The 9,545-nt window shown below is 38.8% G+C and overlaps 1 protein-coding gene and 1 long non-coding RNA gene across 6 annotated transcripts in view; both read left to right on the top strand.

Moving 5' to 3' along the window:
* LOC107842639 overlaps nucleotides 1-8,545 on the top strand; it is an 18,471-nt gene extending 9,926 nt beyond the window's left edge. For 3 of the 5 annotated variants that reach the window (XR_007050447.1, XR_007050446.1, XR_001665971.2), the window contains 2 exons: nucleotides 7,384-7,665; nucleotides 8,000-8,545. Coding sequence is in view for 1 of the 5 variants with exons in the window: in XM_016686587.2 (XP_016542073.2) it covers nucleotides 8,000-8,117 (118 nt within the window). In the remaining 4 variants the exon portion in view is untranslated. The remainder of the gene's footprint in view (nucleotides 1-7,383; nucleotides 7,666-7,999) is intronic. The other 2 variants (XR_001665968.2, XM_016686587.2) reach the window with 2 other exon arrangements.
* On the top strand, nucleotides 2,044-5,753 carry LOC107842640. Its single transcript, XR_007050448.1, has 2 exons — nucleotides 2,044-5,560; nucleotides 5,651-5,753. It is a non-coding gene; the product is annotated as an uncharacterized LOC107842640 (long non-coding RNA).
* Nucleotides 8,546-9,545: the final 1,000 nt, after the last annotated feature.

The following is a 9,545-nucleotide window of genomic DNA, read 5'->3' as shown; positions in this document are numbered from 1 at the left end:
CACTAGACATCATGTCCATACACCCCTCAGCAGAACGGTATAGCAGAAAGGAAAAATAGGCATCTCATTGAGACCGCTCGCACTCTTCTCATTGAATCCCATGTTCCACTGCGTTTTTGGGGCGATGTAGTCCTCGCATCTTGCTACCTCATTAATAGAATGCCTTCATCTTCGATCCAAAATCAGGTTCCCCATTCCATACTATTTCCTCAGTCACATCTCTACTATATCCCCCCTCGTGTTTTTGGGAGCACATGTTTTGTTTATAACTTAGCCCCAGGAAAAGATAAATTAGTTCCTCGTGCTCTCAAATGTATCTTCCTTGGTTATTCTCGAGTTCAAAAAGGGCATCGATGCTATTCACTTGATCTGGGTCGCTACCTTATGTCCGCTGATGTCACATTCTTTGAATCTCAACCTTATTATATATTTTCTGATCATCTTAATATCTCTGAGGTTTTACCCATCCTCCAATCTTACCCACACCAATCTTTGAGGAATGTATGGTAACTTCTCCATGTTCTAGCTACAGTGCCACCACTTTTGACTTATCACCGCCACCCACGTCCAACATCAGTCCCAGATGATTCATGTTATGCGCCTGATGCTTCCCCTACTGTGGACCTACCTCCTTCTAGCCAATCAATTGCACTTCAAAAAGGTATAAGATCCACTCGTAATGCTAACCCATATTATACTTTCTTGAGTTATCATCGTTTGTCATCACCCCATTATGTTTTTGTATCATCTTTGTCCTCTGTTTCCATCCCTAAGACTACAGGTGCACTTTCCCATTCAAGATGAAAACAGGCTATGGTTGATGAGATGTCTGCTTTACATACTAGTGGTACTTGGGAGCTTGTTTCCCTTCCTGCAGGTAAATCTACTCTTGGTTGCCATTGGGTTTATACAATCAAAGTTGGTTCAGATGGTCAGGTTGATCGGCTGAAGGCTTGCCATGTTGCCAAAGGATATACACAGATATTTGGGCTTGATTATAGTGACACTTTATCTCCCGTGGCTAAAATAGCATCAGTCCGACTTTCTCTCTATGGCTGTCGTTTGTCATTGGCCTCTTTATTAGTTGGACATTAAGAATGCTTTTCTGCATAGTGATCTTGAGGAAGAAGTCTATATGGAGTAAAAAAACCTGGTTTTGTTGCTCGGGGGAGTCTAGTAGCCTTGTATGTCGATTGCGCAAGTCAGTCTATGGTTTGAAATAGTCCCCTCAAGCCTGGTTCGGAAAGTTTAGCACAATGATTTAGGAGTTTGGCATGATTTGTAGTGGAGTTGATCATTCAGTGTTTTATCGCCATTCTAAAGCAAATCTGTGTATTTATTTTGTGGTTTATGTTGACGATATTGTTATCACTGGCAATGATCAAGATGGTATCACAACTTAAAGCAACATCTCTTTCAACATTTCCAGACTAAAGACCTTGGCAGACTGAAATACTTTCAGGGATTGAGGTTGCTCAGTTCAGATCAGGTATTATTATTTCTCAACACAAGTATGCTTTAGACATTCTTGAGGAGACATGAATGATGGAATGTCGACCCATTGACACTCCTATGGATCCAAATGCTAAACTTCTGTCAGGACAAGGAAAGCCACTCAGTGATCTTGGAAGGTATAGGCGGTTGGTTGGAAAGTTGAATTATCTCACAGTGACTAGACCTGACATCTCTTTTCTTGGGAGTGTTGTAAGTCAGTTTATGACTTTCTCCTGTGATAGTCATTGGGATGCAGTTCTTATTTTGCGATATACAAAGTCATCTCCAGGTGAAGGACTACTCATCGAGGATCGAGGCCATGAGCATATCATTGGATATACAGATGCTGATTGGGCAGGATTACTTTCTGATAGACGTTTTACATCTAGATATTGTGTTTTAGTATGAGGTAATTTGGTGTCCTGGAAGAGTAAGAAACAAAACGTGGTTGCTCAATCTAGTGCCGAAGCAGAATATCGAGCAATGGCTACAACAACTTGCGAGCTAGTTTGGATCAAACGATTGCTGAGAGAACTAAAATTTGGAGAAACTGATAAGATGGAACTTGTATGTGATAATCAAGCAACCCTTCATATTGCATCTAATTTAGTGTTCCATGAGAGGACCAAGCACATAGAGATTGATTGTCACTTTGTTAGAGAAAAGATACTCTCAGGAGATATTAATACAAAATTTGTAGTCAAGTGATCAACTTGCAGATATCTTCACCATGTCCCTCACTAGTTGATACGAAACGGTACCTAAATGAGCACAAAATAGTCCGTAATCTCGCAAAACAGCCCACACATACAAGACACCAAGCGGAAACAACAAACACAAACTTGGAAGATAAAGAAGATAGATAACTTGACACAAAGAGAATACGAAATGTAGCGACTAAAGAGTGTATCAAACTCTAAAACCTCTACAAATCACATTAACAAGCACCAAGCTCTTACACGAACACAAGAGGAACTCGGTTCACTCAAGCATTCACGTTTCTAGCTGTTTCACAACACAAGTGGAACCTTTCACTTGTGATGTTCAAAGTTGGTGGTCTACTTTCTTCTTGAGAGGAAAAATGGTGTTTTAATGTTACAATCTTCATTCAAAATAAGCTAACTAAGGAACAAGACTAAGGAAAATGTTTAAATAGTCTATTACAAAAGGTGCTGCAAAAGGAATCCTTTTCCCTTAAGGCCTTGCGTGTGGAGTGTATTTGGGGCAGCCTTGGGTGTATTTTTGAGCACCTAAGGCCAACCCTCACATGTCAAGGCGTACACTCCCTTGGGCGAGTTCATAACAAGCTCAAACGCGTCCATTTTCATAAACGCGCTTTGTAGTCTTTGTAGTTCCTGAGCTTGGAGAAGGCTTTGAAAAAGGTCTTCAATTCACTTTGCAAATCCGAAACTTGGACCTTCAACAAAAACTTGTAATCCTTGTGCTCCTCATGCTTGTATCACCGGTCCTCGTATTAATCATATTTGTAACAAGCTAGGTACATATGACTTGCATGCACCGATTTGAGGGGGAGTGTTAGAATATGAATAGGAATAGGAATTGTATACAAATTCCTACTTAGAAAAGGATTGTAATGTAGTGTCTATAAATAAGATGTCAATGTAATTATGTAGTCACATAATTCAATAATAATTTTTCTCCATTATTTTCTCACACACACACACACACACACATATATATAATATGTGTGTATATATATATTCTGTGTAGTCCTAGGAGGATAGTGTGTACTTAGCCTTATCATGAAGGTAAAGAGACTATTTTTGAAAAATCCTTGGCTCAAGTAAAGCGGAATCAAAAAACAAGTAAAACAAATATAGTTGTGAAGAAATGCTAAAAACAATTTAGAAAAGAACAAGTAGCAACAATAAAATGTACAATAACCAAAGCAAAGGAAACAACAGGTGGCTCTAAAGTTGAAGAATAACATAGTTAGAGAATAATAATAACAATACTCAATTATCCACTAACCTTCTATCCTAAATCTTGACCTCCATTCTTTTTATCTAGGGTCATCCTTGGTAAGTTTTGGGTGTATCATGTCCTGTCTAATCACCTCACTCCATGATTTCTTTGGGCTACCTCTGCCTTTCCTAATGCCCACTATAGCAACCTCTCTAACGTCCTCCCCACACGGACATTTGTTAATTTATCTTGTTTTCACATACCTGAACCATCTCAACCTTGCTTCCCTCGTCTTGTCCACCATACAAGCCACTCTCACTCGGATTATGCCCACACATCCATCTTTATATCCTCTTTTCCACTTCTTTCATCTTCTGGAAGTGAAAGTTCTTGACCGACTAGTACACCTTATACAACACATCCTTCTTAATATCCTCTTTTCCACTACTTTCATCTTCTGGAAGTGAAAGTTCTTGACTGACTAGTACACCTTATACAACATAGTTTGTCTAACCACCGCTTTATAAAACTTGCTTTTAAGGCGGGGTGTCACGTTATTGGATGTGAACTTCCATTTCATTCACCAGTTCAATATGATGCGTAACATCGTCGTTAATCTCCTTATTTCCTTGGATTATTGACCCTATATATTTAAAACTTCCTTCTTAGAGATGACATGTGTATCAATCCTTCTACATTTGTCACCTGAGTTACATCACTAAACTTGCACTCAAAGTATTCTTTCTTAGTCATGCTTGAGTTGCACCCTTTAGACTCCCGGGTCTGTTTCCAAACCTCCACTGTATCATTAACTCTGCTGTGTCGTCAATGAAAGCTATGCCATTTGCAAAATAGCATACACGTTCACATTTCTCCTTGAATATGTCGCGTCTATTCCATCCATCACCAAGACATATAGAAACAGGCTAAGGATTGATCCTTGGTGTAGCCCCATCACTCGCAAGTATCCAAGTTTCCTCTCATTGTCCTCACTCGGATCTTGGCTTTACGTACATGTTCTTGATTGCCCCAATGTAAGCTACATGTGACCTTAGCCTCCAAACATCTCTATAGGACCCCTAGGGACTATCATAAGCTTTTTCTAGGTCAATGAACACAATATGTAATTCCCTCTTTCTTTCTTGATATTGCTTCGACAATCTCCTTACGAGATATGGCTTCTGTGGTTCAATGCCTTGACATGAATCCAAATCGGTTCTCTCGATAGACCTCTTCCACCCATATGATGCCTTCCTCATCTTTAATGCACTTCACTTGGTCCAGGTAGGGGTGTGCATTGGTCGGTTCGGTTTTACGTGTTATTGGTTCGGTTTATCGGTTTTCGATTTTTAAATATGTAAAAATCTAACCGTTTACCCAATAAATTTTTTTATAAAACCAATAAAAAACCGTTAACCCGATAACCCAATACCAATAACCCAATAATATTTTTATCGGTTCGGCTTATCGGTCGGTTCGGTTTTTGCACAGCCCTAGGTCCAGGTCTCGTACTCTCCTATTTCTTGCCTTGGTGAGCATATGCAACTTAACCCCACATTTGTTTTGAAGATCTTCATACAAGCGTTCAAACGTTGCTGTCTTAGACGACGTAACTGCTAACTTTGCTTCCTTATCTGGGACCCACTCTACTACCAATCCCCTAACTCTTCGGGCCAACTACAAATTTTGAAATTCGGGAATAATAGATCCGCCTTTGCACCCTTCTCCACTTAACTACAGGACTTGGTTCACTTTGCATTGAGCTCGAATTTGTGATTTGAGACACAACTTCCTCAACCTTTGCCAATTGAGATAATCCCTGGGGCTGGGGCAATTGTTTTGATTCCTATATTTATACGTACTTGAGAGTATGTTCTTAAAGCAATATTCTAATTCTCTTTTGCATTTTCCATTTTATAGAATACAAGTTCAGAGAAAAGTTTCTCAACTTTTTGTTTACCTTCATGTTATATCCTAAGGAGAGAATTGGGGGAAAATTGGATTGAGAATTGGGAATTTGGATTGTGAGAATAAGAGATCGATTGAGGCTTCGTAGTGGGTCCAACTGTTAAGTGAGATGTGGCAAAGCCATCTATAAATATCTACACAGTTGAAGGGAAAGGCAGTTATGGAAATATTGGTAATCTCTTCTAGAAACTTCTGCTTCTTCTTCGTTCTCTCTTCTCTCACCTTCCTCCCTTCTTAACTATCATTCTCACTTCATTCACAGGTCATTAATGGCGACACCAAGCGGGCTATGGAGATTATAGTCTAGTTTTCTTCCCTTAATAATTGTAATCGATCCACAGTTTATGACTAATAAGATTTTCCAATTCGTTTGTGTCAATTGTCAATTTTGCGAATTCGGACTCAATTAGCAGTGTTTACATCAGAGTGTTACACATCAGAATGTCAAATTCGGGCTCGACTGCTAGGTGCACAACAGGCTGTTAGGCTTGCTTAAGTAGAACTTTAGTTCAGGCACCAAAATACTAGGTGCGCATCTCATCACCCATGGACTTTTATCTTGAAGATAGCTGCGCCTAGAAATAACTGTTTCACTAGTTTTACTTTTTACTATTAATGTACATATATTCCCAATAGTGGGAATATACAGTGTTTGTTGTTGTACATATATTTCCAATGTTCCTATTTATATGAGGTAGTTTGACTTGATACGAAGTTTAAGATAGAAAGACACTTGAATTTTGTGGTCTAAAATAAGTTATAGATGTTTGTGTGGCTATAGCCTACAAATCATTTCATCAAAGGATCAAATGGTTTTTTTTAAAATTAAAGTGTTACTAAATATCGAAATGTGTCATTCTTTTTGGGATTGATTAAAAAGGAGTTTTGAGTCTTATAAACTGGGATAGAGGGAGTAATTGTCTTTTATATTTGTAGTTATTTTCTTGAATTAAGTATCTATCTTTAATTTTTTGTCTATTTGGTGTTGTCTGACCTAAAACCTGTATTTTCCTGTGACACTTAAGGTCTCAACAGACCTAGCCTCTTTTTTGCTTTTCTCCTTCGGTAACACTGTTTGAATGGAGTAAGTAGTTTTCTTGGAAAATATGGTTTGTTTTCCATGAAAAAGTTGGAAGAACCGAAAAATGAGATACGAATATGACCTCTTTATATCAACCCCATCCACTTCTTTACTGCTATCAGCAGCCACAATATACCAAATCTTTCTCTTAGTAAAAATCTAAGTTGCTTGGACTCTTCAAAAATGTTGCTGCACAGGTGTTGGATCCTCCAAAAATGCACTATTTTTTGAAGCATCCGATGTATACCCCATAACATTTTTGAAGAGTCCGAGCAACATAGGTAAAAATTACTGTGAAAATGTATCTCAGTGTTGCTTCTTAAAAGGAATTTTCCGTGACGTTCTCCCTGAAGCAAATCCTTATGAAGTTATTGTATCGATTCAGTTGTTTCTGTGAAAGCTTTAACACTGAAAGTTATCACGATTCACGACACATTCAGCTGTTTAAATATGCAAGATCACGTCCGTTTGGCTGAATTACCACCACAAACCAGACATGTAACTCTTACCTTCTTTTCCTGATATGGACGCATCATTTGTCACCATAACGTGTGCTTGAATATTACAAACGTCATTATTATTTCTTACTACATTCCCAGGTCTTCTTCAGAGGTAGAGGTATGGACTGCGTACATCCTACCCCCCCAGACCCCACCAGGTGGGAATACACGGGGTTTGTTGTTGTTGTTGTTGTTGTACTACATTCCCAGGTCATCATTGTCAAGTAGACAACAAAGTGCTATTGAGTTAGGGGATCCTTCTTGGTGTTGTTCCTTCCATATTATTTTATCGGTAAATTGTCTTGATTCAATTAGTCACTGTTTGAAATAGATATGCAAATTAAATGTATAAGTTTCTAATGACACCTCTATTAGGCGTGCTTACAATTCTGTGTTGTATTCCTGTACTTGTAGACAGTGGAACCAGCAGCTTGCATGAGCTGCAGACTGCTGCATTATATCTAAGTAAAGCTTAATAGCTCCATACATGATCTGGTCCAAGTGATGTAGTCTTAAGTCTTGGGGAATGAGGAATGAGGATTGTCCAAGTGGAGCGGAATTGGATATGAGGATTCATATAAAGCCAAATCCAACTAGCTAGCTTGGGAGTGAGGCATAGTTGTAGTAGTACAATGAAAGCAAGCATTATGTTTTAAGTTTTTCATAACAAGAATGATGTTGACTTGGATTGCACAAGTAGGTCATCCATACATGATCTGGTCCTTTCTATTCCCTATTGTCATGGCGTATTGTTATGTTTTTTGATAAGCATATTTAAACTTCGGTTATGGATTTGTAACTTGGTGATGCTTGTTTTCTGTTCTGAGGTGATAAGTTGCTTCTTTGACATCTTTTTTCTTATTTTGTATATTTATATATATTATGTCAGTGTCTTAGAAATAGATTGTTGAACTCTTTTTTCTGGTGTCTTGGCACCTCTTTCTTTTTATGTTCTGAGAGACTTTCTTTTCCCTCTCCTCTTTTGTTAGACACCATCTTACTACTGTAATTTGCAAATTTTTTCTTTTAGGAAGGACTGGACTTCGCAGCGTCCGGATGAAGCTTTTGGCAACTCACTAAAGGCTAGTGCCTCAGTTGGTGGTATATATTCCACGCCAAATGTACAGTCTTTTTGGTCTTTTGAATAAAAAAGAAAAAGGGAAAATGGGGATAAGAGTACAAGGGACTTGAACACACCCTCCTGTTACTGAAGAGGAAAATAGCCTCTTTTGGGAAGGAGAGTTTAGAATGCTGCACTTGTTGCATCTTCCTTCTTTTCTTTAAAAGGGGAGAGTTACATTAGCATTATAGGGATACATGTTTCTTCCATGCATGGCTATGGACCAGGTAACTATCGATTATGAAACGGCTGAGTACTTCTCTTTCATTAATAGAGAAGGACAATCACTGATATAGATGACCAGAGCTATTTCCACTACATGTTACCTCATTTTGGATACCAACTTAGATATTAAAACATAGACAATACTTCAATTATACTGTGCTTCTCTGTAAGGTTCAGCGAAGTTTTTGAAGGACTAAGCACTGAAGGAAGCCTTTCGTTTTTCATTTTTCATTTTTGGTTGAGGAAGAGGATATATGTGGGCTTGCTGCAGCTACGCAGGTTTTGTCTGTTGTCCTTACAGTAAGCAGAGAACTACTTAGTGTATAGTTCTTACTCAGCTGTATCTTACCTTCTCATATACTTTCCCCCCTTCTTTTCTTCCTGGTGCTTCTTTTTGATGTACTTTTGCAATGACTTCTGACAAAGTGCGTATGTGGCATGTTGCATGTTGCATTTTTGGGTCAAGTTCTATTACAATAATTGTTGGATATCTTCGATGTTGGATCTTGTGGGAGGACTTGTAAACTAGAAGTTGGAATTATAGGTTATACTAGCAAGAAAGACTTTTTGGTACGAACACTGAATATTCTTGTTTTTCCAAAATTTAGCTTATGGTATCTGCATGGAGTATATGGGTAGTCTATAAGTAGTGTTGGAGTCTCACATCGGTGGGTTAAAGGGTCCTTGGTCTCCTTATATGGTCTTGGGCAATCCTCCCCTCATGAGCTAGCTTTTGAGGTTGAGTTAGGCTCAAAGTCCATTTCTTCATCATGGTATTAGAGCTAGGCCCACCCAATTCATTGTTTCCGATGTTGGGCCTCGTCTTATATTGTCCACACTCCAGATGTTCAGGTCCAGTCCTGGGCGTGGGGGGTGTTGGAGTTCCACATCAGTGGGTTAAAGGATCCCTGGTCTCCTTATATGGTCTTGGGCAATCCTCCCCTTAACCCACCAAGGACCCTTTAATCCACCGAATAAGGAGACCAAAGACCCTTTAACCCCCCGATGTGGGACTTCAACAAATAGTTTATGGCATTTTCTTGTTTTTTGTCCTGGTACCCCTTGTTTGTAAATCTGATGCTGTTGGTTACTATAGATGTCATCTTTACAAAATATTGTTGGTAACCAGTCCGAACTCATATCCAGAAGTTCACAATTAGTCTTGGTACGTTTATTTTCCTCTTTACTTTCAGCTCGTTTTAGCCCGTTAATAATTTAACAAAATCGAGTG

This window comes from Capsicum annuum, unplaced genomic scaffold, assembly GCF_002878395.1.
Source record: "Capsicum annuum cultivar UCD-10X-F1 unplaced genomic scaffold, UCD10Xv1.1 ctg5136, whole genome shotgun sequence".
NCBI lineage: Eukaryota > Viridiplantae > Streptophyta > Magnoliopsida > Solanales > Solanaceae > Capsicum > Capsicum annuum.
Note: the sequence above shows the minus strand (reverse complement) of the source record. Positions and strands in the feature narration are given on the sequence as shown.